The 27,740-nt window shown below is 42.8% G+C and overlaps 1 protein-coding gene across 1 annotated transcript in view; it reads right to left on the reverse strand.

The window, feature by feature from the left end:
• Positions 1-502: 502 nt before the first annotated feature.
• The window catches only part of LOC144511201 (uncharacterized), a 38,169-nt gene continuing 10,931 nt past the window's right edge, over positions 503-27,740 (reverse strand). The window contains exons 2-7 of the mRNA XM_078241288.1: positions 26,026-26,159; positions 15,116-15,253; positions 9,381-9,408; positions 9,025-9,072; positions 3,002-3,084; positions 503-1,021 (exon numbers count right to left, since the gene is read on the reverse strand). Of these exons, the coding sequence (XP_078097414.1) occupies positions 3,008-3,084; positions 9,025-9,072; positions 9,381-9,408; positions 15,116-15,253; positions 26,026-26,159 (425 nt within the window). The 3' untranslated portion in view covers positions 503-1,021; positions 3,002-3,007. The remainder of the gene's footprint in view (positions 1,022-3,001; positions 3,085-9,024; positions 9,073-9,380; positions 9,409-15,115; positions 15,254-26,025; positions 26,160-27,740) is intronic.

The following is a 27,740-nucleotide window of genomic DNA, read 5'->3' on the forward strand; positions in this document are numbered from 1 at the left end:
TACAATTATACGTTCTGCTTTCTAGGATACATCTTCTAACTAGCTTAGATTCAATTTCATTTTATATTAACATGTCAGTCCAAAACATGACAGATTACCTCAGCCAATTGTGATGCGCTACTTGACAATGATATTTCATTTGTCCATCCAAAAACCGGATTTCTTCCCTCTGGCAAGACTCATTTCCTTATTGCTATGTAGCTAAGGATGCCTCTACGCTAATACCATTCCCATAGGCATACTGCCAAAACAATCTGATAGTGTCCTTTCTGGGCCCAAGAAAAAACACTTTCTATGTCATGGAAATAGATGCCTTATTATTTGGACACTGTTTCAATAACTTTCCTGGGACTCAAAACTATATTGTATATTCTGCTGACTAATGGATTTAGCTATTGAACTTCTATCATCTCTGCAGCACTCGCATTTTGACTGAGGCAAACAAATATATATTAGAAATATACTTGATATGTTAAAATACATTATTTTAAATACTTAATATACAAATAGATAAAGATGATTTTTAATGTTAATTCTGTTATTGCATCCACATAAGCAAACTGTTAACAATTATCTTGTTACCTTTCGCTCCAAGCTATTACTAAAAACCTGCCTGTGGCTCTGCTAGCCAACTCATAACCCCCTTTCACAAGAGCAAACACAGCATATTCTAACCAACGAGTCCCAACATTTAGCCGACTTAAAATTATGAATCAATGCTTCAACGATCAATTTTGACATTCTGTGACCACTTGATAAGAAGAAGTAGTTTTCAAGTATTGTTTTAGATCACTTGTGTAGCACTGAGCAGTTGGAAGTTTCTTTTCCAATTCATACCAATTTAAACATCTTTTGGAATAGTCAAAGAATTTTTCTGACGTGTAGAAACAATAAACCAGTTACAGCTGTAGATGTCATCATATTGTGAAGAGTCTTCAGTTGTCATTTTCCGACCACAGTAAGAAAAAGCACCCATCAAAATGATTTTTAAACCAGGACTATTTGCATAAAACTGTCAAATCTGAAACCACAAGGGAGAAAAAAAATTAAGTTACGCCATCTGATCATCAATAAATTGATTGGATTTTTAAAAATGATGGAATATGGGAATTGTTAGCAAGGACAGCGTTTATTGTCTATCCCTAACTGTTCTCAAGATAGGTGGTGAGCTGCCTTCTTGAACTGCTGCAGTCCACATGCACTGTGCTCTCAGGTAGGCACGAAGGCGATTTATTTCAAATTCATGACATTGTGCGATTTGGAGGGGAGCTTGGAAATGTGTCTGCTCCTTGTACCTTTATGCTGTAGAGGTCATAGTTTGGAATGTGCCAGTGGTGGAGGGGGGAGTGAATGTTTTAAGGTGGTGAATGGGATGCCTATCAAACAAGGTGCTTTTTATGGAAGAAGTCAAGTTTCTTGAATGCTGTTGGAGCCACATTTATCCAGGTAAGTGTAGAGTACTGCATCACATTCTTGGCTTGTGCCTTGCAGATCATAGAATCTCTACAGTGCAGAAAAGGCCATTTGGCCCATCGAGTCTGCACCCGACAGGTCCTCTTCCCCCACCCTATCCTTGTAACTCCACAAATTTACCATGGCCAATCCTGAAAGGAAATTGGTCAAATAAATTTCTGCATGTATCTATTTGCTTTGTGTATTCTTACAGTGTACTTCACATAATTTAAAGACTATTATATAATGGGAAGGGGGTAAGAGTTTTAAAGAATTAAAGTTATATTTAATATGTTCACTTGATCTAAGTTGAGGAATTTGGTTAACAATCATCTTGGAGTATATAATTAAAGGAGAATGTGTTAACATTTTGTCTAACAATTATTAAATCGGACATATTTGTCTTTAAGGTTTTTATTACATTCCACTGATTGGTGGCACACCAAGGGGCAATTCAGTATGGCCAACACACCCAACCTGCACATCTTTGGACTGTGTAAAGATTTGAGAGAGTCAGGCGAGTTACTCATACAGAACACTCAGGGCCAGATTCTTCAACCTCACTTGCAACTGGGATTCTCCAGTCCTGCTGCAGTGAACTGAGATTTGGCTGAGCACCAAATTCTCCGTTATTGCTGGCAGTGAAGGCTGGGCACGAATAACTGGAGAACTCCCCCCTCAATCTCAGATCTGCTCTTGTAGCAATGATGTTCATACAACCATGGTCTATGGTAACCTCCAGGAACACAGCGTAGGAGATTTAGTATTCAAAGGCGTTACCACCACCAAGTGGAAGTGGTTAGATTCTCTAATATTAGAGATGGTCATTATCCAGCACTTAACATTTATATCATCCATCAGCGCCAGGGATCCAGGTTCAATTCCGGCTTTGGGTCGCTGTGGAGTTTGCACATTCTCTCCGTGTCTGCATGGGTTTCCTCCAGGTGCTCCGATTTCCTCCCACAGTCCAAAGATGTACGGGTTAGGTTGATTGGCCATGCTAAATTGACCCTAGTGTCAGGGGGATTAGCAGGGTATGTGAGGGTTGCGGGAATAGGGCCTGGGTGGGACTGTGGTCAGTACAGACTCGATGGGCTGAATGGCCTTCTTCTGTACTGTAGGGATTCTGTGGTCTATTCTAATCTATGATCAACTCAAGCCTGAATGTTGCCCAGGTCTTAATGCATGCAAGAAGATAATGTAAATTTCCTTTTTTGGTTTCTTACCGAGTAAGCAAATCTTTATCTCGCATTCTTATCTAAAAGTGCACTTAGCTTTCTAACAGGTTTGGTTATTATTCGGTTACGATTGAGATATTTAACTGAGCAACTCATGTGACCATATCTAGTAATGTTAACAAGCTCTTTCTGCACCCTTCCAAGAATGTTGGATGTGCTCCAAAATCTGTATGAAGAACACTGCAGAATTTTGAAATAAGAAACCGAATGCAAATATATTAACAATGAGGTTAAAACCAGTTTTTATTGAAACATCTATTGTTGTTCCAAATTTTCACAAAAAAATTTTTTAAATGCTAAACCTTACTTACCATGGGCTAGTGTGTTCCAAATACATGTGCAATGAATAGAATAGCTAGTAAAGCCAGTACAACCAGTGGAATGTAATAGATACCTTAAAAAGACAGAAATATTTTTAGATTAATAATTATTAGACAAAATGTGAAAACATTTTCCTTTAATTATCTTGATGAAAATACATACTCCAAAGTGACTGTTGACAGAGTTCCTCAAATTAGATCCACTTTTAATGAGGTAAATATACAAAACATATTTTAAAAACTCTATCTCCTTCCCATTACATAGTCTTTCACTTCAGAAATACTATGCGAAGTGCGCTGCAAGGCTATACAAAGGAAATAGATACATGTAGAAAACTTTTTGACCAATTCCCTTTATGTTCCAACTGCATGAATACCACATACAACTACCAAGGTACAATCGTGTCTAAATATATGAATTAGAAAATGAAAACCCGAACTATAACCTAAAATGATGCTCATGCTAATGTCTGATAAATGGATCCCAAGTCCAAGTCAAGGGTTTACCCCAGTCCAACGCCGGCATCTCCACAAAATGGATCCCAAGCCAGATGGTGAAGTGTGAAATTAGACCCAAACCCCTGTCTTGATGTTGGTTTATTTACAGAATGCAGCATTACACACGTCTGCCTCCTCCTGACTGACAACCAATGTCCCAGAAGTCTTTGAAACAGTTTGTCATCTCTCTTTTATACTCTATTAAAATAAATAAACTCATTAACTAATCGATAGCCCCTTCAAGAGGTAACAAAAGACAAAACTTTAAGGGAAACATTAAATAAAATAAGAATGTCGTTTCTGTGGCTAATGATGCACTTCAGCCCCCACTGTGCCCATCGAAAGTCTGGAGCATTCCAGTGGATACCACATGCTCCCTCTCCAATGCCACCAAGCCACGAATGTAGCTGCAGAATAGCAGCAGACAGTCAGGCTGCACGACACCACTCTCTTTTATATTCTTCATTCAACAATCAGTAAATTAAACAAAAGGTGGAGGGTGGTGGTGGTGACAGCCCTTAGTGGGGCACAGTAACTAAAATAGATCAAAAGGAAACTTAACTAATTCAAATTAACCTATAATTTCCTGGGGTGATGATGCATCCCAGTTCCCACGATGCCCACAGTCATTGAAAGTCTGAAGTGAGCCAGTGGGCACTGCATGCTCCTTCTCCAGCTGGCCGTGAATGGAACCATGCTAGAGGGGCAGACTGACAGGCTGGACAACCCCGCTAGTGGCAGACAGCCAGGTTGGACAACCCCATTCTTTTAATGCTCTTCTCTTTCGTATGTGCTCAAAGTCAATCAATACTCTTCACCTGCATATCCTTGAGAACACCATTCACAATTTCTATTTCAGTTTTTTAAAAATATAGAATACACTTAATAGGAATTGTATGGAAACAAAAACAGCTACTTGAGGCTTCCTTTTGGTGCAATGACGGAGTTGCAGAGGCTAGTTTTGAATACTTCTTGTGGGTATAGTATCATAATTTGTAAAGTGACAAGCACCATAGGATTATCTTAACCTTCAAAACATGCAAGCTAGAAGCAATTAATGCATTTAATTCTTTAAAACAGAAGCTAAACTTTCATTTAACTATCAAAGAAACTAAGAGCTACATGCTACATATGTTTATTTGCATCGTCATGAAAAGATGATTGACAACATTTCACCATGTTTTTCCACTGCCACTTCAAAGTTAGCAACTGATTGATGTTGAATGAAAATAGGAGTAAAATGTGTACAGTACTAGAAGACTTTCCATAATATTGCTCATAATGAGACAGGGCAGCACAGGTGGCACAGTGCCTAGCACTGCTGCCTCACAGTGCCAGGGACCTGGGTTCGATTCCCAGCCTGTGTCACTGTCTGTGTGGAGTTTACACATTTTCCCCGTGTCTACATGGGTTTCCTCCAGTGCTCCAGTTCCCTCCCACAGTCCCAAGGTGCGCGGGTTAGGTGGATTGGCCATGCTAAATTGCCCCTTAGTGTCGGAGACTAGCTAGGGTAAATAAGTAGGATGAGGATAGGGCCTTAGTGGGATTGTGGTCGGTGCAGGACCGATGGGCCGAATGGCCTCCTTCTGCACTGTAGGGATTCTATGGATAGGTTGTTACAAATGTGAAGGTTCAGGTAATCGAAAGAAAAAAAAAATTGAAGAAATGTTTACACGTTTAAAAATAAGCAGAAAATATGACCTCGTAAAAGTTGTACAATTATCTTGCAGAAATTTTCCACAAATTGTTGAAATATTAAATAGAAAACAAGCCTAAAATAGAGTTTGTTCATACAAGATTGGTGGTCAGAGATTCCATTCACGTGCAATCAATTGTACTGCATGGAACATGGCCAGACAAATTGGTCCCAAGGTCTATTTTATGAAAATAATTTACTAAGCTGCAATTGAAGAAACATACAAACATAACTAGGAGGAGGAGTAGGCCATCTGGCCCCTCAAGTCTGCTCCGCCATTCAATAAGATCATGCTGATCCTTTTGTGGACTCAGCTCCACTTACCCGCCCGCTCACCATAACCCTTAATTCCTTCACTGTTCAAAAATTTATCTATCTTTGCCTTAAAAACATTCAATGAGGTAGCCTCAACTGCTTCAGTGGGCAGGGAATTCCACAGATTCACAACCCGTTGTGTGAAGAAGTTCCTCCTCAACTCCGTCCTAAATCTGCTTCCCCTTATTTTGAGGCTATGCCCCCTAGTTCTAGTTTCACCCGCCATTGGAAACAACTTCCCTGCTTCTATCTTATCTATTCCCTTCATAATCTTATGTTTCTATGAGATCTCCCTCATTCTTCTGAATTCCAATGAGTATAGCCCCAGTCTACTCAGTCTCTCCTCATAAGCCAGCCCTCTCAACTCCGGAATCAACCTAGTGAATCTCCCCTGCATCCCCTCCAATGCCAGTATATCCTTTCTCAAGTAAGGAGACCAAAACTGTACACAGTACTTCAGGTGTGGCCTCACCAGCACCTTATTCAGCTGCAACATAAACTCGCTGTTTTTAAACTCCATCCCTCTAGCAATGAAGGACAAAATTCTATTTGCCTTCTTAACTACCTGCTGCACCTGCAAACCAACTCCTTGAGATTCCTGCACAAGGACACCCAGGTCCCTCTGCACAGCAGCATGCTGCAATTTTTAACCATTTAAATAAGTCAATTTTGCTGTTATTCCTACCAAAATGGATGACCTCACATTTACCAACATTGTCCTCCATCTGCCAGACCCTTGCCCATATACTTAGAGAAACAGAAATTAATCATGGCAATCAGCACAGATTTCTAAAAAAGGTGTTAACTACCTTAAAATAATAGAAAAATAATAGAAAACAAATACCAGTGGTTGAAATGGGTTTTCAGAAGGCAATGGATAGGTTACCATATAATAAACATATGGTAAAAGGTGAATAAAGACTTGAATAAAAAAGAGAAATGTGGGAACGCAGATGGAGACAGTAAGCAACGAATACAGATAAAGCAAAATTTCTCAAAGATGAGTGGTGCTCCAGTGTTGCAGCTACTCTTACTTAGAGGAGATGATCTGGTTATTCAAATATATCTGTTATATGTTATTTACATTACCTAATGCATTTCATATTCAACATTTTTAGTGCAATGACTGAACTAAAAGTATTTAAGCGCATGTTGTACACAAAGCATTTCCAATAAAGAACTACTCCATGATAAGCCTTACAACCTTCTAATTCTTGAGCATCTCCAATTTGAATTGCTCCACCATAGTTGGTCGTGCCTGCAAATGCCACGTCCCAAGTTCTGGAATTCCCTCCCTCAACTTCTCTGCCCCGCTACCTTCTTTCCTCCTTTAAAAGGAAAAGGAAAGTGTCTTGCCACCTTTAGGACCCTTCTTAAAACCTACCTATTGAGCCACACTTTGGGTCATACATCCTAATATCTACCTATGTAGCAGTGTCTTATTTTGTTCTATAAATCCTCTGATGCTTTACAGAGGTCGTTTTATTATTGCTGGAAAAAGAGAGACATGCTATAAAAGCTTTTTGTTTTGCACTACCATTGGATTCACTTTTTGTCTTGCACACTTCAGGACAGATTCCCAAGAATACCAAATCTCAAAGGGAACAACAATTTATACTACATGAGGAAGGTGCTGATTCATTGGCAAGTGGACTTGGATTGGTAGAGTCTTGCTGTGGAGAATGTACCAGGGAATAAATAACTGCTAAGCTTTTGTTGAAATTCAAGCCAGGTAAGTAAATATTTATTAGTTAAGAGTATTTTTTCACCAATACTTTAGGGAAGGTGATAGCTTAGTGGTATTATTGCTAGCCTATTAATCCAGAAACTCAGCTAATGTTCTGGGGACCCGGGTTCAATCCCGCCACGGCAGATGGTGCAATTTGAATTTGATTTAAAAATATCTGGCATTAAGAATCTACTGATGACCATGAAACCACTGTTGGTGATCAGAAAAACCCATCCAGTTTATTCATGTCCTATAGGGAAGGAAATCTACCCTACTTACCTGGTCTGGCCCACATGCGACTCCAGAGCAACAGCAATGTGGTTGACTCTCAACTGCCCTCTGAAATGGCCTTGCAAGCCACTCAGTTCAAGGGTGACCAGGGATGGGCAATAAATGCTGGATAGCCAGTGACACTCATGTCCCATGACTGAATAAAAAGAAACCTTAATAAAACAAATAATTGCTTGGTAGTACTTATGTTAAAGTTGTTACAACATGAAATGTTTTGCTGTAAACAAGGTGATAGTTGTATTAATACATTTGCTTTTAAAAAGTGAAGTTAATCACCTTGTGAACATATTAGCATTTGTCTGCTACAAATTCATTAGTTTGGTGAGGGTGTAAGTAGATATTTTCCAGTGAGAATTTCCCCAGCTATGATATAATAATTGGTAGGAGTCAGCAGTCCACAAAGTCAAAACAGAGTCACATTGTTATGGTGCAGGAGGCGGCTATTTGGCCTCCTTCTGCACTGGCTCTCCAAACGAGCATTACAATTTAGTGCATTCCCTTGTCTTTTCCTCATACTCCTGCACATTGCTTCTATTCAAGTAATCATCTAATGCCCCCTTAAAATGTCTCAATTGAACCTGCCTCCACCACACTTCCAGGTATTACATTCCAGACCCGAACCACTCACTGAGAAAAAAGTTTTTTCTCACCACATTTGCTTCTTTTGTAAATCACTTTAAATCTGTGCCCTCTCATTCTTGATCTTTTTAGGAGTGGGAAGCTTCTCCCTATCTACACTGTCCTGCCCCTCATGATTTTGAACATTTCTATCAAATCTCCTCTTAGTCCTCTTCTCTCCAAGGAGAATAGTCCCAACCTTTCCAATCTATCCTCACAACCGAAATTTCTCATCCCTGGAAGCATTCTCGTAAACCACTTCAGCACTCTCTCCAATGCATACATGTCCCTCCTACAGTGTGGCGCCCAGAACTGTACACAATATTCCATCTGAGGTCCAACCCTACCACTGGATTCAGCATAGTGATTCTCCACCATTAGCACACCCAATGGCTGCAGTATGTATTATCTACCGGTGCCATGCAGCAAGTCACCAAGTCTTCAACAGTACGTCATACCTCTTGGCTTCTACCATCAAGAAACATCAGATCAAATATCATGGGAACATCATTATCTGAGTTACACACCATCTTGTTCGACATAATTGTCCTTCTTTAAATCAATTATCGCTGCATCAAAATCCTGGAACCTGCTACTATACATCAATATGGGAGCACCACTATCAGAGTCTGCTGTAGCTCAAGTAACCTAATCTGCCTCAAGCAGATGGATAATAAATGCGGCTATACCAAAATCCAGGATATTTTTCAAATCTGGGAAGTGGAAACACACCTTGGAATGTTACATATTGAAAATAGTAATTAAAATTCTTCTTTGCAAAGCAACCATGCGAACACTATTAGGACTTTTTGTGCGCTTTTGATAAACCCAAGTGCCTTGTGCAGGGTGTTATTGTTCATCACTTACACAGGTGATAGCGGGAGTTCGAGTCCTTCGTTGTGCGCTTTTCTTTACCTAAAAGAAACAAAATCCTTTACATGCTTGTTAATAAATTACTTAGTTCAGAACACAAAACAAAATGCAAGTTGCACAGTAAATCATAATGGGATTTTAAAAATTGCACTCAGTATGGTTGGGCATGCTTGGAATTCAGGCACAATGTTAATGGATATGTCTTATGGAATCCATTGACCTTCATGCTAAAACTCACATTTTGCACTTCCAGTGGGCAAAGATTCACATACTTGTAAAATTATCCCAAAAGCAAAGTTCACCAAGGCCGAGTTTAGTTTTTTTTTTATAAATCAAAAAGACTTACTTACCATGAAAATCTATCCTTTCCTCCCAAGTCTGTGAAAGAATTAAAATAGTTAAATAAAATCAGAGGTAAGCTGTCTTGGTAATAAAACTGAATTAGAGCTCACTTACATTCAGTGAATCTTTTAACAGTATTGTCATGACCAATGTTCACATGTGGAATATCAATCTTTAATTTCATCAGCTGGTCAAATATATACCAAGCTTCTTTAAAAGGACATTGCAAAGCAAGCAAAGGCACCACCTTAATCTGGCTGCAACAGGTCATCTGACTTCTGGTATTACAGGTTGGTCAGTTTCAGGAAGTTTCCAATGTGGATTACTGTTAGAACTTGCCAAAGAAAGCCACCATTGAAATTTAATACCTGCCAATTGTCAAGAATTACTTCAAAGATGAACTGTGCCATGACAACGGACCATAGCCCCAAATTACAAGCGTGCACACTGAACTTTAAAGTAAGATACATTTTGTGTAAAAAAAGATATACAAACAAAATCTTGCTGAGACTGCAAAGTAGCCACTTGCAGGAATTCTTATGTGGATTATACTTGGTCTTGAGTGAGACAATGGAATGTTGCACCCTTTTTCAGACAGACACTTCAAAAATGGAGAGATGCAATGCATTTGCTCCTCATATCGACAATGCAGAACCACTTGTCCGGTTTGTGTCGTTGGTACCTACATGGATCACAACAACTGGATTCTCCCCCTCCCACTTTAAGTTCTGCTCAGTACTGAGCAGATGCCCCAAACCCTGGTACAGGACAGTCAACATAGAGTCACTCTTCGCTACAGCAGGTAGTGTCAATCCTCCACACTATACTGTCCCCTACCACCACTACTTTCTGGTTTGTTCCCCTTGCTTGGGCAGCTTCCTGTACCACGGCGAGTCTGCTCATCCACCTTGTAGATCTCACTTTTGATTATACAGTTTGGGAACACCTCAAATCTTTTTGGCAATTGCAAAGTTCCTCCACTTCTGTCTGCTCGGTACCTTTACCTGCCTCACTCAAGGTCACATCCTCCTGCTCCTCACTGCTGACCAAAACAGGTGACCCTATTCTAAGAGGTGTGACTGTCATCTGGAACAGAGTGTCCAGTTATTCCTCCTGGTCCCTTATGTCGCACAGATCAATAATCCCAATCCAAAATGTTTCTAGATACTTACATTTTCTGCAGATGTATTTGTCCTGGATTGCCTTGGCATCCAAACACTCCCATATTCCATAGCTTATCATACTTACATTTAGTTAATTCAGTTACTTTCTTAATTAACTTAGGAATTATTTTATTTTTATTAAGTGCTGGTACCACCTAAACTAATAGGCTTTTCTGAATTACACAGGAAATATGATTAGGTATTTATTTTATTTTGAAGTGTTACTTTTATTTATAAATCTACCTTAACACCTCTATTTTTAAGCTAGTTATTAACACACTGTCCCTTACACTGAGCAATTCATCTTTCTGGTGGCCTTCCCTCAGATTTGAAGCTTTTGCTAATCAATGGAGAATCTCAACCTCCTTAGTCAGAATATAAGCAATCGTATAAAGTTTAGTCACAAGTAAGGCTTACATTAACATTGCAATGAAATTACTGTGAAATTCACCTAGTCGCCACACTCCGGGCCTATTCAGGTCAATGCACCTAACCAACACGTCTTTCATACTGTGGGAGGAACCGGAGCACCCGGAGGAAACCCATGCAGACACTGGAGAATGTGCAAACGCCACACAGTCAGTGATCCAAGCCGGGAATCAAACCTGGGACCGTGGCACTGTGAGGCAGCAGTGCTAACCAGTGTGCCAGTGCATCAGCCCCAGTCTGCAACAATCAAGTTGAATTAATAGCTTTGTGCACCCCCATCTTATTTTTCCTTTGTTCATTCAGCTTTGTGTCATAACCTCAAACTACTTTTTAAAATCTCTCACTCCAATTCTCAACCCTCTTAAATTTTACATCTTTAGCCAGGTAGCCAAATGTTTAAGTGACTTGATGTCAGATTTTGTCCAGTAATGTTCCTGTAAAGAACATTTGACTGTTTTATGTTAAAGGTGCTTTATAATTGCAAGTTGTAGAAGTAGATCATCAAAACTATATTCAATATAGTTGTGAAATTTGCATAAATAACTTATACTTTTGAGACTGCTGTACTAAAGGCACCAGCTGATTCAAAGAACTTGCTTAACCCTTAGCCAAGCTATTTTTGTAAAAGATGAACTGTGCCATGACAACGGACCATAGCCCCAAATTACAAGCGTAATTACAAGTGGGCAACGCTGGTTAGGCCAGCATTTATTGCCCATCCCTGGATGTTCTGGAGAGTAGCTTACTAGGCCATTTCAGAAGGCATTTAAAGTAAACCACATTGCTGTGGATCTAGACTCACTCGTAAGCCAGACTAGTTAAGGATGCAGATTTCCAACCCTGAAGTATTATTGAACCAGATGGATTTTTACAACAATCAACAATGTTTTTATGGTCATTAGACTTTTAATTCCAGGTGTTTTATTGAATTCAAATTTTACCATCTGCCCTGTCTCTAGAGCATTACCTGGGTCTCTGGATTTTAGTCCAGTGACAATACCACTGCGCCACCTCCTCCCCAAACCATCTTCCAGTACAGCTACAATAATGGTATCTACCCAGCAATATGGAAAATTGCCCATGGCCTGTAGAAAGGAAACAGGACAATACCAACCCACACAACTACTGCCCCATTGGTCCACTTTCAATCATCAATAAAGTGATGGATAGGGTCAATAAACTGCACAATCAAGTTGCACTTATTAGCAATAACCTGCTCACAAATGCTCAGTTGGGGTTCCTCCAGGGTCACTCAGCTCCTGACCTCATTGTAGCCTTGGTTCAAACATAGACAAAAGAGCTGAACGCCAGAGATGAGGCTAGAGCAACTGCCCTTGGCATCAAGGCAGCACTTGACCAAGTATGGCATCAAGGAGATTTAGTAAAACTGGAGCCAATGGGAGTCAGGAGAAAACTCTCTGCTGGTTGGAGTCATACCTGGCATACCATTGTGGTGGCTGGAGGTCAATCATCTCAGTTCCAGGACATCACTGCAGGAGTTCCTCAGGATAGTGTCATAGACCCAACCATCTTCAGCTGTTTCATCAATGACCTTCCTTCCATCACTAGGCCAGAATTGGAGATGTTTGCAGATAATTGTGCAATGTTCAGCACCATTTGCAACTCCTCAGCAGCCGAAACAGTCCATGCCCAAATGCAACAAGACCTGGACAATATCCGGCTTGGGTTGACAAATAGCAAGCAACATTCATGCCACACAAGTTCCAGCCAATAACCATCTCTAAGAAGAGATAATTTAAACATTGCCCCTTCACATTCAATGGCATTACCATCAACATCCTGGGGGTTACCATTGACCTGAAACTAAACTGGACAAGCTATATAAATAGTGTGGCTACCAGAGCAGGTCAAAGACTAGGAATTCTGTGGTAAGTAACTCACCACCTGATTCTCCAGAGCGTGTACAACATATACAAGTCAGGAATGTGATGGAATACTCTTCACTTGCCTGGATGAGTGTAGTTCCAACAACCCTCAAGAAGTCTGACACCATCCAGAACAAAGCAGCCCACTTGATTTTTCACAAACATTCAATCCCTCCACCACCATGTGTACTACCAACAAGGTGCACTACAGTAATTCACCAAGGTTCCTTAGGCAGCACCTTCCAAACCCACAGCCACTGCCATCTGGAAGGACAAAGCAGTTGATACGTGGGAACACCTCCACCTGGAGGTTATGCTCCGAGTCACTCATCATCCTGACTTGGAAATATACCGTTGTTCCTTCACAGGGTCAAAATTCTGGAATTCCATCCCTAACAGCACTATGTACCTACATCGCAGGGATTAGAGCAGTTCAAGGAGGCAGCTCACCACCACCTCCGATGATGTGCAGGTTAGGTGGATCGGCCATGTTAACTTGTCCCATAGAACATAGAACAGTACAGCACAGAACAGGCCCTTCGGCCCACGATGTTGTGCCGAGCTTTATCTGAAACCAAGATCAAGCTATCATAGAAACCCTACAGTGCAGAAGGAGACCATTCGGCCCATCGAGTCTGCACTGACCACAATCCCACCCAGGCCCTACCCCCACATATTTTACCCACTAATCCCTCTAACCTACGCATCCCAGGACTCTAAGGGGCAATTTTTTTTTTTAACCTGGCCAATTAACCTAACCCGCACATCTTTGGACTGTGGGAGGAAACCGGAGCACCCGGAGGAAACCCACGCAGACACGAGGAGAATGTGCAAACTCCACACAGACAGTGACCCGAGCCGGGAATCGAACCCGGGACCCTGGAGCTGTGAAGCAGCAGTGCTAACCACTGTGCTACCGTGCCACCCTCCCTATCCCACTCCCCATCATCCTGGTGTGCTCCATGTGCCTATCCAATAACCGCTTAAATGTTCCTAAAGTGTCTGACTCCACTATCACTGCAGGCAGTCCATTCCACACCCCAACCACTCTCTGCGTAAAGAACCTACCTCTGATATCCTTCCTGCATCTCCCACCACGAATCCTATAGTTATGCCCCCTTGTAATAGCTCCATCCACCCGAGGAAATAGTCTTTGAACGTTCACTCTATCTATCCCCTTCATCATTTTATAAACCTCTATTAAGTCATTGAAATCATAGAAACCCTACAGTGCAGAAGGAGGCCATTCGGCCCATCGAGTCTGCACCGACCACAATCCCACCCAGGCCCTACCCCCACATATTTACCCGCTAATCCCGCTAACCTACGCATCTCAGAACTCTAAGGGGCAATTTTTAACCTGGCCAATCAACCTAACCCGCACATCTTTGGACTGTGGGAGGAAACCGGAGCACCCGGAGGAAACCCACGCAGCCACGAGGAGAATATGCAAACTCCACACAGACAGTGACCCGAGCCGGGAATCGAACCCGGGACCCTGGAGCTGTGAAGCAGCAGTGCTAACCACTGTGCTACCGTGCCGCCTGATGAAGGGGATAGAGTGAACGTTCAAAGACTATTTCCTCGGGTGGATGGAGCTATTACAAGGGGGCATAACTATAGGGTTCATGGTGGGAGATACAGGAAGGATATCAGAGGTAGGTTCTTTACGCAGAGAGTGGTTGGGGTGTGGAATGGACTGCCTGTAGTCTCCCCTTAGTGTCCCAAGATGTGTAGGTTAGCAGGTAAATAAGTGAAGTTACAGGGATAGAGCCTGGGTGGGATGAAGTATCAGAGTTGGTGCAGCTTGATGGACCGAATGACACTGCACTGCAGGGATTCTATGATTCTGAAGCGCAACTAGGGATGGACAATAAATTCTGGCTCAGCCAGCAATGCTCACATTCATAGATTAATTTAAAAAAACAGCTGCACTGCATAATCATTTGTCAATGCATGATGCATCAAGCACATTGCTAAAATTGTCAAATTCTTTGTGCAGCTTCAAGTTGAAAGATCCTCACCATGGGATATGGTTCAATAACATTGTAGCAATACTGACTTTTTAATTGCAGTGTATTGTCTTAATGTCTTTCCTTTTAAAACAGCTCAATATTCATACACGTACAGAAGTAACATACAAAATAAAAGCTTGAATTCCAATATATTTTGCTATAATCACCAAATGAACCATAAGTCAGAGACATAATCAGGAATTGTATAGGGAGTACAAACTTGTGATTCTTACAGAAACAACCCACTTACCATGTTACTGTCATGACAAATAATAACAAGCTTCACTTCTGAACACTCATTAAGAATTAGCTCTCTGTGAGACACTTGCACGCATGGTAGATGGCATTGGGGTTTTGAAGGAGATGCAACTATAGCTATTAAGATTTTCTAGGAGAAAAAAAGAAAAGTACTTAAGTTTAAGACAAAGTTGAGGTAAATTACTTCTAGAACTTAAACAACTATAGAAATATTGGTACATTTAATACTTAAAAGGAGATACTACAGGGCTTCAGATTCCTGGGATATTGGGACCAGTTCAAGCTGGACAGGTTACACCTGGGCAAGATTGGGTCTGATGTCCTGGGGGAGGGGGAGGGGGGGCAGTATTTGCTAGGGTGGTTTGCGAGGGTTTAAATTAAAATGGCAGAGGGATGGGAAGAGGAGGGGGAATCAAGGGCAGCAATAAAATACAGAGAAGCGAGCAAGAAGTGATAGGTAGAGAAATCAAAGGCCAGGATCAAAAAGAGGGCCCTAGTGAAAAATAGTGGGGACGGGACAAGTAATGTTAAAAAGACAAGCCTTAGCGCCTTAATGTTTAGAGCATTCGCAATAAAGTGGATGTATTAATTGTGCAAATCGATGTAAATAGGCATGATACAGTTGGGATTACGGAGACATGGCTGCAGGGTGACCAGGGATGGGAATTGAACATCCAGTAATTAGGAAGGACAGACAAAAAAGGAAAAGGTGGTCAATTTGCATTGCTGGTTAAAGAGGAAATTAACACAATAGTGAGGAAAGATATTAGCCCTGGGTCGAGCTGAGAACACTAAAGGGGTAAAAAATGCTATTGGGGTTGTATGTAGAGCCCCAAACTGTTGTGGGAATGGCATTAAACAGGAAATTAGAGATGTATGCGATAAAGGAACATCTGTAATTATGGGTGACTTTAATCTGCATATAGAGTGGGCAAATCAAATTAGTCACAATACTGCCGAGGAGGAATTCCTGGTGTGTACACGGGATGGTTTTCCAGACAAATATGTTGAGTAACCAACTAGAGAACAGGCCATCCTAGACTGGTACTGCCTAATGAAAAAGGAATAATTGGCAATCTAGTTGTGCGAAACCCCGTGGGGATGAACACCCATAATATGATAGAATTGTTGATCAAGATGGGGAGTGATGTAGTTGATTCTGAGATGAGGGTCCTGAATCTTAATAAAGGAGACTATGACAGTATGAGGCACGCGTTGACTATGATGGATTGGGAAACATTATCTAAAGGGATGACAGTAGATAAGCAATGGCAAACTTTTTAAAAGTGATGGATGAATGGCAACAATTTTTGTTTATTCCTGGGGCAACATTAAATGGGAATGGCAGCCAAATCATGGCTTACAAAGAAAATGAAGGTAGAGACAAACAAATTGACCAGAAAAGACAATGTGGCACAGTGGTTAGTACTGCTGCCTCACAGCACCAGAGCCCAGGTTCGACTCCCAGCTTGGGTCACTGTCTGTGTGGAGTTTGTACATTCTCCCCGTGTCTGCATGGGTTTCCTCCGGGTGCTCTGGTTTTCTCTCAGTCCGAAAGACGTGCTGGTTAGGTGCATTGGCTATGCTAAGTTCTCCCTCAGTCTACCCGAACAGGTGTTGGCATGTGGCAAGTAGGGGATTTTCACAATAACTTCATTGCAGTGTTAATGTAAGCCTACTTGTGACTAAATAAACAAACTTTAACTTTAGACCCGAGGACTAGGAGCAGTTTAGAATTTAGCAAAGGAGGACCAAGGGACTGATTAAGAAGGGGAAAATAGAGTACATGAGTAAGCTTGCGGGGGAACACAAAAGCTGACTGTAAAAGTTTCTTTAAGTATGCGCAGAGAAAAAGATTAGAGAAGACAAATGTACCTTACAGTCAGAAATAGGGAAGTTCATAATGGGGAACAAAGAAATGGCTGATTAATTAAAATGTGGAGATGCCGGCGTTGGACTGGGGTAAACACAGTAAGAAGTTTAACAACACCAGATTAAAGTCCAACAGGTTTATTTGGTAGCAAAAGCCACACAAGCTTTCGGAGCTGCAAGCCCCTTCTTCAGGTGAGTGGGAATTCTGTTCACAAACAGAGCATATAAAGACACAAACTCAATTTACATGAATAATGGTTGGAATGCGAATACTTACAACTAATCAAGTCTTTAAGAAACAAAACAACGTGAGTGGAGAGAGCATCAAGACAGGCTAAAAAGATGTGTATTGTCTCCAGACAAGACAGCCAGTGAAATTCTGTGGGGGTTACAAATAGTGGGACATGAACCCAATATCCCGGTTGAGGCCGTCCTCGTGTGTGCGGAACTTGGCTATCAGTTTCTGCTCAGCGACTCTGTGCTGTCGTGTGTCGCGAAGGCCGCCTTGGAGAACGCTTACCCGAATATCAGAGGCCGAATGCCCGTGACCGCTGAAGTGCTCCCCAACAGGAAGAGAACAGTCTTGCCTGGTGATTGTCGAGCGGTGTTCATTCATCCGTTGTCGCAGCGTCTGCATAGTTTCCCCAATGTACCATGTCTCGGGACATCCTTTCTTGCAGCGTATCAGGTAGACAACGTTGGCCGAGTTGCAAGAGTATGTACCGTGTACCTGGTGGATGGTGTTCTCACGTGAGATGATGGCATCTGTGTCGATGATCCGGCACGTCTTGCAGAGGTTGCTGTGGCAACTTCAGCGGTCACGGACATTCGGCCTCTGATATTCGGGTAAGCGTTCTCCAAGGCGGCCTTCGCGACACACGACGGTGCAGAGTCGCTGAGCAGAAACTGATAGCCAAGTTCCGCACACACGAGGACGGCCTCAACCGGGATATTGGGTTCATGTCCCACTATTTGTAACCCCCACAGTTGCGTGGACCTGCAGAGTTTCACTGGCTGGCTTGTCTGGAGACAATACACATCTTTTTAGCCTGTCTTGATGCTCTCTCCACTCACATTGTTTTGTTTCTTAAAGACTTGATTAGTTGTAAGTATTCGCATTCCAACCATTATTCATGTAAATTGAGTCTGTGTCTTTATAAGCTCTGTTTGTGAACAGAATTCCCACTCGACTGAAGAAGGGGCTTGCAGCTCCGAAAGCTTGTGTGGCTTTTGCTACCAAATAAACCTGTTGGACTTTAACCTGGTGTTGTTAAACTTCTTACTGTGATTAATTAAATACATACTTTGGCTCTGTCTTCACAAAGGAGAACACAAACACAAATAACATACCAGAAATGTTGGTGAACACAGGATTTAGTGAGAGGGAGGAACTGAAGGAGATCTGTATTAGTAGAAATGGTGTTTGAGAAATTGGTGGGATTGAAGGCCAATGAGTCCCCAGGGCCTGATAATCTACAACGCAGAGTACTTAAGTGACCCAAGAAATAGTAGATGCATTGAACAAAAGAACAAAGAACATAGAAAATTACAGCACAGAAACAGGCCCTTTGGCCCTCCAAGGCTGCACTGACCATGCTGCCCGACTGAACTAGGACCCCCTTCCCTTCCGGGGACTATATCCCTCTTTTCCCATCCCATTCATGTATTTGTCCAGACTCACTATCGTAGCTGCTTCCACCACCGCCCCTGGCAGCGTGTTCCAGGCACCCACCACCCTAAAAAAAAAAACTTGCCTCGTACATCTCCTTTAAACCTTGCCCCTCACACCTTAAACCTATGCCTCCTAGTAATTGACTCTTCCACCCTGGGAAAAAGCTTCTATCCACTTTGTCCATGCCCCTCAACCTCCGTCGTTCCAGTGAGAACAAACCAAGTTTCTCCAACCACTCCTCATAGCTAATGCCCTTCATACCAGGCAACATCTTGCTAAATCTTTTCTATACCCTCTTCAAAGTCTCCACATCCTTCTGGTAGTGTGGCGACCAGAATTGAACACTATATTCCAAGTGTGGCCTAACTAAGGTTCTATAAAGCTGCAACATGACTTGCCAATTTTTAAACTCAATGCCCCGGCCGATGAAGGCAAGCATACCGTATGCCTTCTTGACTATCTTCTCCACCTGCGTTGCCACTTTCAGTGACCTGTGTGCCTGTACAGCCAGATCCCTTTGCCCATCAATATTCCCATGGGTTCTGCCATTTACTGTATATTTCCCATCTTTATTAGACCTTCCAAAATGCATTACCTCACATTTGTCCAGATTAAACTCCATCTGCCATCTTTCCACCCAAGCCTCCAACAGATCTAGGTCTGCTGTATCCTCTGATGGTCCTCATCATTATCTGCAAATCCACCAACCCTTGTGTCATCCGCAAACTTACTAATCAAACCAGTTACATTTTCTCCAAATCATTTATATATATATATGTTACAAACAGCAAAGGTCCCAGCACTGATCCCTGAGGAACACCACTTGTCACAGCCCTCCATTCAGAAACACACCCTTCCACTGCTACCCTCTGTCTTCTTTGACCGAGCCAGTTTTGTATCCACCTTGCCAGCTCACCTCCGATCCCATGCAACTTCACCTTCTGCAGCAGTCTGCCATGAGGGACCTTCTCAAAGGCCTTACTGAAGTCCATGTAGACAACATCCACTGCCCTACCCTCAAATCATCTTTGTCACTTCCTTGAAAACTCAATCAAGTTAGTGAGACATGACCCCCCTTCACAAAACCATGTTGCCTCTCGCTAATATGTCCACTTATTTCCAAGTGGGAGTAAATCCTGTCTCGAAGAATCCTCTCCAATAATTTCCCTACCACTGATGTAAGGTTCACCGGCCTGTAATTACCTGGATTATTCTTGCTACCCTTCTTAAACAAAGGAACAACATTGGCTATTCTCCAATCCTCTGGGACCTCCCCTGCAGCCAGTGAGGATACAAAGATTGCTCTCAAGGCCCCAGCAATTTCCTCCCTTACCTCTCAGTATTTTGGAGTACATCCCATCAGGGCCTCGGGACTCGTCTACCTTAATGTTTCTCATGAACCCCAATACCTCTTCCTTTTCGATCTCAATATGACTCAAACTATCTACACATCCTTTCCCAGATTTATCATCCACCAAGTCCTTCTCTTTGGCGAATACTGACGCAAAGTACTCATTTAATACCTTGCCCATTTCCTCTGGCTCCATGCATAGATTCCCTCCCCTGTCCTTGAGTGGGCCAACCCTATCCCTGGCTACCCTCTTGCTCTTTATATATGTATAAAAAGCCTTGGGATTTTCCTTAATCCTGCTGGCCAATGATTTTTTTGTGACCCCTTTTAGCCCTCCTTGCCCAAGTTTCTCTCTACTTTCCTTGTATTCCACACTTACTTTGTATGTTCCCAGCCTCCTAGCCTTGACAAATGCTTCCTTTTTCTCTTTGACTAGGCTCTCAATATCTCTCGTTATCCAAGGTCCCAGAACTTGCCATACTTATCCTTCATCCTTACAGGAATGTGCCGGTCCCGAATCCCTATCAACTTCCACTTGAAAGCCTCCTGCATGCTGGATGTTGATTTGCCCTCAAACATCTGCCCCAATCTACATTCTTCAGTTCCTGCCTAATATTGTTGGTCTACTTAGAAGTGGGAAGCGGAAGAACACCTCCAGTGATAAACAGGAGTCACAGCATCTGGTAGAGGCGGCTGAGGGACTTCACTGGTGCATTCTGGGAGAAGCCAGCCCAGCAACATCTACTTAGAAGTGGAAAGCGGAAGATCTAGTGTCAAGGAGCGGCAAGTCCGAAACACTACATTAGTGTTTCCCTCCCTCCTCTAACCAAAAAACAAAGGCCACTGAGAGAAGGTAAAAAAGCGAAGGTAAGAGTTTTATAAATTTTCTTAAATAATTTAATTGGTGCTCGAAATGTTAGTCAGTGGGGTTAAGTCTTGCACTTGAGGTGTGGGAGATCCGTGACACTTCCAAAGTCTCAGATGACTACATCTGCAGGAAGTGCATTCAATTGCAGCTCCTTACAGATTGCATGGATAGGTTGGAGCAGCAGTTGGATGCACTTAGGAGCATGAAGGTGGCAGAAAACATCATAGATAGGAGCTTTAGAGACGTGGTCACACCCAAATGCAGCCAGATAGATGGGTGACCACTAGAAGAGGCAGGCAATCAGTTCAGGAACCCCTGTGGTCATCCCCCTTTCTAACAAGTATACCGTTTTGGATACCGTTGGGGGAGATGGTCTATCAGGGGATAACAGTAAGCAGCAGCCAGAGCAGTGGCACCACAGCTGACTCTGTTGTTAAGCAGGGAGGGAGAAAGAGCACTCGAGCAATAGTTATAGGGGACTCTATAGTGAAGGGTGCAGATAGGCACTTCTGTGGATGTGAAAGAGACTCTAGGATGGTATGTTGCCTCCCTGGTGCCAGGGTCCAGGACGTCTCCGAACGGGCACAAAGCATTCTGAAGGGAGAGGGTGAACAGCCAGAGGTTGTGGTACATATTGGTACTAATGATATAGGCAGCAGTTTAGGGAGTTAGGTAGCAAGTTAAAAGCAGGATCTCTAGGGTTGTAATCTTAGGATTACTCCCTGCCACATGCCAGTGAGGCTAGGAATAGGAAGATAGTGCAGCTCAACACGTGGCTAAACAGCTGGTGGAGGAGGGAGGGTTTCAGATATCTGGGATCATTGGGGTCACTTCCAGGGCAGGTGGGACGTGTACAAGAAGGACAGATTGCATCTAAACTGGAACAGCATAAATATTCTCGCCAGGAGGTTTGCTAGTGTCACACGGGAGGATTTAAACTAGTTTGGCAGGAGGAAACCAAACAAAGGTGAATTAGCTGAAGAGGAACCAGAGAGTAGGGCCAGTAAGACTCAAAGAAAGAGCAGGCACAGTGTAGTTACTAATCAAAAGAGGGTCTGGTGGACTGAAGTGCATTTGTTTCAATGCAAGAAGTGTAACAGGTAAGGCAGGTGAACTTAGAATTTGGAACTATGTTGTTGTTGCTATTACAGAGACTTGGTTAAGAGAAGGACAGATGGCAGCTTAACATTCCACGATACAGATGTTTCTGGCGGGATAGAGGGGGATGTAAAAGGGATGGGGGAGTTGCACTACTGGATAAGCAGAATATGATGTGGAGATGCTGGCGTTGGACTGGGGTGAACACAGTAAGAAGTCTCACAACACCAGGTTAAAGTCCAACAGGTTTATTTGGTAGCAAATACCATAAGCTTTCGGAGCACTGCCCCTTCGTCAGATGGAGTGGAAATGTGCTCTCAAACAGTGCACAGACACACAAAATCAAGTTACAGAATACTAATTAGAATGCGAATCCCTACAGCCAGCCAGGTCTTAAAGGTACAGACAATGTGGGTGGAGGGAGCATTAAACACAGGTTAAAGAGATGTGTATTGTCTCCAGACAGAACAGCTATTGAGATTCTGCAAGTCCAGGGGGCAAGCTGTGGGGGTTACTGATAATGTGACATAAATCCAACATCCCGGTTTAGGCCGTCCTCATGTGTGCGGAACTTGGCTATCAGTTTCTGCTCAGCGACTCTGCGCTGTCATGAAGCCTTCACGACACAACAGCACAGAGTCGTTGAGCAGAAACTGATAGCCAAGTTCCGCACACATGAGGACGGCCTAAACCGGGATGTTGGATTTATGTCACATTATCAGTAACCCCCACAGCTTGCCCCCTGGACTTGCAGAATCTCACTAGCTGTTCTGTCTGGAGACAATACACATCTCTTTAACCTGTGTTTAATGCTCCCTCCACCCACATTGTCTGTACCTTTAAGACCTGGCTGGCTGTAGGGATTCGCATTCTAATCAGTATTCTGTAACTTGATTTTGTGTCTCTGTGCACTGTTTGAGAGCACATTTCCACTCCATCTGACGAAGGAGCAGTGCTCCGAAAGCTTATGGTATTTGCTACCAAATAAACCTGTTGGACTTTAACCTGGCGTTGTGAGACTTCTTACTAAGCAGAATATCACAACTGTACTGCGGGAGGACACCTCGGAGGGCGCATACAGCTAGGCAATATGGGTAGAGCTCAGGACTAGGAAGGGTGCAGTCACAATGTTGGGGGTTTACTATAGGCCGCCCAACTGCCAGCAGGAGATAGAGGAACAGATATGCAAGCAGATTTTGGCATGGTGTAAAAGTAACAGGGTTGTTGTGGTGGGAGATTTTAACTTCCCCTATATTGACTGGGACTCACCTAGTGCTAGGGGCGTGGCTGGGACAGAGTTTGTAAAGAGCATCCAGCAGGGCTTCTTGAAACAGTGTGTTGATAGTCCAACCAGGGAAGGGGCTGTACTGGACCTAGTATTGGGGGATGAGCCCGGCCAGGTGGTCGATGTTTCAGTAGGGGAGCAGTTCGGGAACAGTGACCATAATTCAGTAAGCTTTAAAGGTACTGATGGATAAAGAAAAGTGTAGTCCTCAAGTTAAGGTGCTAAACTGGGGGGGGGGGGGGGGAAGAAGGCTAATTAATTGGTGGTCATCTTCCAAGATTCTATAGACTCTGGAATAATTCCTACAGATTGGAGGGTAGCTAAAGTAAACCCATTATTTAAAAAGTACAGTAGAGTGAAAACAGGGAATTATAGACCAGTAAGTCTGACATCAGTAACGGGGAAAATTCTAGAATCCATTATCAAAGATTTTAAAGCTGGGCACTTCGTAAAAAGTGGTAGAATTGAACAGAGTCAGCATGGATTAACAAAAGGGAAAGCATGCTTGACAAATCTACTGGAATTCTTCAAGGATCTAACTCGTAGAGCTGATGAGAGGGAGCCAGTGAATGTGGTTTATCTGAACTTTCGACGAAGTCCCAAATATGAGATTATTGTGTAAAATTAAAGTGCATGGGATTGGGGGTAGTGTATTGAGATGTATAGTAAACTGGTTGGCAGACAGGAAACAAAGAGTAGGAATAAAAGGTCATTTTCCAAATGGCAGGCAGCGACTAGTGGGGCACCGCAGATATCAGTGCTCGGACTTCAGCTATTCACAATATAAATGATTTAGATGAGGGAACTAAACGTAATATCTCCAATTTTGCAGATGTCACAAAGCTGGATGGGAGGGTAGGCTGTAAGGATGCAGAGATGCTTCAATGTGATTTGGACAAGTTGAGCGAGTGGGCAAATGTATGGCAGATGCAGTATAATTTGGATAAATGCAAAGTTATACACTTTGGTAGTAACAATAGGATCACAGATTATCCGAATGGCTATAAATTAAGAGAGGGGAATGTGCAACAAGACCTGGGTATCCTTGTACACCAGTTGCTGAAGGTAAGCATGCAGGTGGTAAAGAAAGCAAATGGAATTTTCATAGAATCATAGAAAAATCATCATAGAAACCCTACAGTGCAGAAGGAGGCCATTCGGCCCATCGAGTCTGCACCGACCACAATCCCACCCAGGCCCTATCCCCACATATTTTACCCGCTAATCGCTCTAACCTACGCATCTCAGGACTCTAAGGGGCAATTTTTAACCTGGCCAATCAACCTAACCCACACATCTTTGGACTGTGGGAGGAAACCGGAGCACCCGGAGGAAACCCACGCAGACACGAAGAGAATGTGCAAACTCCACACAGACAGTGACCCAAGCCTGGAATCGAACCCAGGTCCCTGGAGCTGTGAAGCAGCAGTGCTAACCACTGTGCTACCGTCCGTCCCATGTTTTGTCCTTCATTGCTAGAGGGATGGAATTTAAAAACAGTGCGGTTACGTTGCAGCTGTATAAAGTGCTGGTGAGGCTACACCTAGAATAATGTGTACAGTTTTGATCTCCTTACTTGAGAAAGGATGTATTGGCACTGGAGAGGGTACAGAGGAGGTTCACTAGGTTGATTCTGGAGTTGACAGGGTTGGCTTATGAAGAGAGACTGATTTAACTGGGGCTATACTCATTGGAATTCAGAAGAATGAGGGAGATCTTATAGAAACATACGATTATGAAGGGAATAAGATAAGATAGAAGCAGGGAAGTTGTTTCCATTGGCAGGTGAAACTAGAACTAGGGGACATGGCCTCAAAATAAGGTGGAGCAGATTTAGGACGGAGTTGAGGAGGAACTTCTTCACACAAAGGGTTGTGAATCTGTGGAATTCCCTGCCCAGGGAAGCAGTTGAGGCTACCTCATTGAATGTTTTTAAGGCAAGGATAGATACATTTTTGAACAGTAAAGGAATTAAGGGATATGGTGAGCGGGCGGGTAAGTGGAGCTGAATCGATGAAAAGATCAGCCATGATCTTATTGGATGGCGGAGCAGGCTCAAGGGGCCAGATGGCTACTCCTGCTCCTAGTTCTTATGTCAGCCTTCATAATGAGAGGATTAGAGTACAGGAGCAGAGATGTCTTACTGCAATTATACAGGGCCTTGGTGAGTCCATATCTGGAACACTGCAATTTTGGTTTGCTTATCTGAGGAAGGATATTTGTGCTGTAGAGGGAATGAAGAGAAGGTTTACCAGACTGAAACCTGGGATGGTGGGACTGATATGAGGAAAGATTGTGTCAGTTAGGATTATATTCACTGGAGTTGAGAAGAATGAAATCTATAAAATTCTAATAGGACTAAACAAGGTACATTCAGAAAGGAGGTACCTGATGGTGGGAGTGTCCAGAACCAGGGGTCATAGTCTAAGGATACAGGGTAAACCTTTTGGGACTGAGATTAAGCAAAATTTCTTCACCCAAAGAGTGGTGAATCTGTGGAATTTGTGACCAAAGAAAGCAGTTGAGGCTAAAACATTGCACGTTTTCAAGAGTTAGATATAGCTCTTGGGGCAGATGGGGATCAAAGGATATGAGGGAAGACAGGATCAAGCTATGGAGTTGAATGATCAGCCATGATCATAAATGAATGGTGGAGCAGGCTTGAAGGGCCAAATAGCCTACTCCTGTTCCTATTTTCTATGATTCTATGTTTCAAAAACATTTTATTGTTGTCTCAAATGCTGAAGAAAGTGTACCTTAGGTAGTTTTGTCCATTCTTCTTTACAACTAGTACTGAAGTTGAAGTGCAGAGGAACACGTATAATTATCCTATCTGTTAAACCACAGTTATAGGTTTCATTGTAGACTTCAATGCTGTAAGCACTGGCAACTTAAACAAAAAGAAAAGTATTAATATTCCAATACTTAACAGCTTCCAATAGATATTACTGTCCTCAGTTTTGTTTTAATGAGGCACAAGTGCACTTTACTCAATGAAAATTATTTAACCAACCATCATGGGTCAAATAACCATGAGGGAGACATGGTGGGAACAGAACAGAACAAAGGACCTTGTACATATACAATCTTTCACAAATGCAGGACATTCTAAAGCACTTGCACTTCAAAGTAATATTTAATTAGCTGTTCTATTGTCAGATGTGGGGGCGAAAATTTCCAAATCTGGAGTACAGTTACTGGGATTGAAGTGTTTCTTAGGCTGTGGTGAAATCAACTTTCTCTCTGGTTGAGATGAAGCTGCTATAGACACATGGGGACAATCCACATAATTCATAGTGACAGCATGGCCTAACAGAAAAACTCTACTCAAGACTAGGCGGCACGGTAGCACAGTGGTTAGCACTGCTGCTTCACAGCTCCAGGGACCTGGGTTCGATTCCTGGCTTAGGTCATTGTCTGTGTGGAGTTTGCACATTCTCCTCGTGTCTGCGTGGGTTTCCTCTGGGTGCTCCGGTTCCCTCCCACAGTCCAAAGATATGCGGGTTAGGTTGATTGGCCATGCTAAAATTGCCCTTAGTGTCCTGGGATGCATAGGTTAGAGGGATCAGTGAGTAAATATATGGGGGTAGGGCCTGGGTGGGACTGTGGTCGGTGCAGACTCGATGGGCCGAATGGCCTCTTTCTGTGCTGTGGGGATTCTAAGATTCTAACTACAGAGGCACTTTGAAGAAGATATGAAAGAAAGATTTGTTAGGGCAGCACAGTGGTTAGCACGGCTGTCTCTCAGCTCCAGGGACTTGGGTTCAATTCCCGGCTTGGGTCACTGCCTGTGTGGAGTTTGCATGTTCTCCCCATGTTGGCGTAGGTTTCCTCCGGGTGCTTCGGTTTCCTCCCAAAGTCCAAAGATGCGTGGGTTAGGTTAATTGTCCATGCTAAATTGTCCATAGTGTCTTGTGACATGTAGGTTAGAGGGATTAGCGGGGTAAATTTGTGGGGATAGGGCCTTGGGTGAGATTGTTGTTGGTGCAGACTCAATGGGCTGAATGGCCTCCTTCGGCACTGTAGGGTTTCTATGGTTTCAACGAACACAAACAGAAATAATAGAAAGTGTAGAGGAAGGCAACTTGGAATCTGTGCTGATAAGTCTTCAACTGGATTAATATACTCTAATACAATTTCAGCTTCCCCTTCATTTTTTTTATTCATTTGTGGGACATGGGCATGGCATGGCTGGCCAGCATTTATTGTCCGTCCTTGGTGGCCCTTGAGAAGATGGTGGTGACCTGCCGTCTTGAAATGCTGGGCAGTCCACATATTCTTTATTTAAAAAGGACTTGTGTGAAGAATGATTTAGTATTTGACTCAGCCATCCGTGGAAAATATTTGTTTTCTTAGCTGTTTGTGGCATCTTGCTATGCACAAATCAAATTTGTGCATAGCAAGATGCCACAATGACAAATTTGCTTAGTATCATTCCACCTAATACACGACTATTTCTTACTCCAGTTCT

The sequence above is a fragment of the Mustelus asterias genome, chromosome 2 (genome assembly GCF_964213995.1).
Source record: "Mustelus asterias chromosome 2, sMusAst1.hap1.1, whole genome shotgun sequence".
NCBI classification, from domain to species: Eukaryota; Metazoa; Chordata; class Chondrichthyes; order Carcharhiniformes; family Triakidae; genus Mustelus; species Mustelus asterias.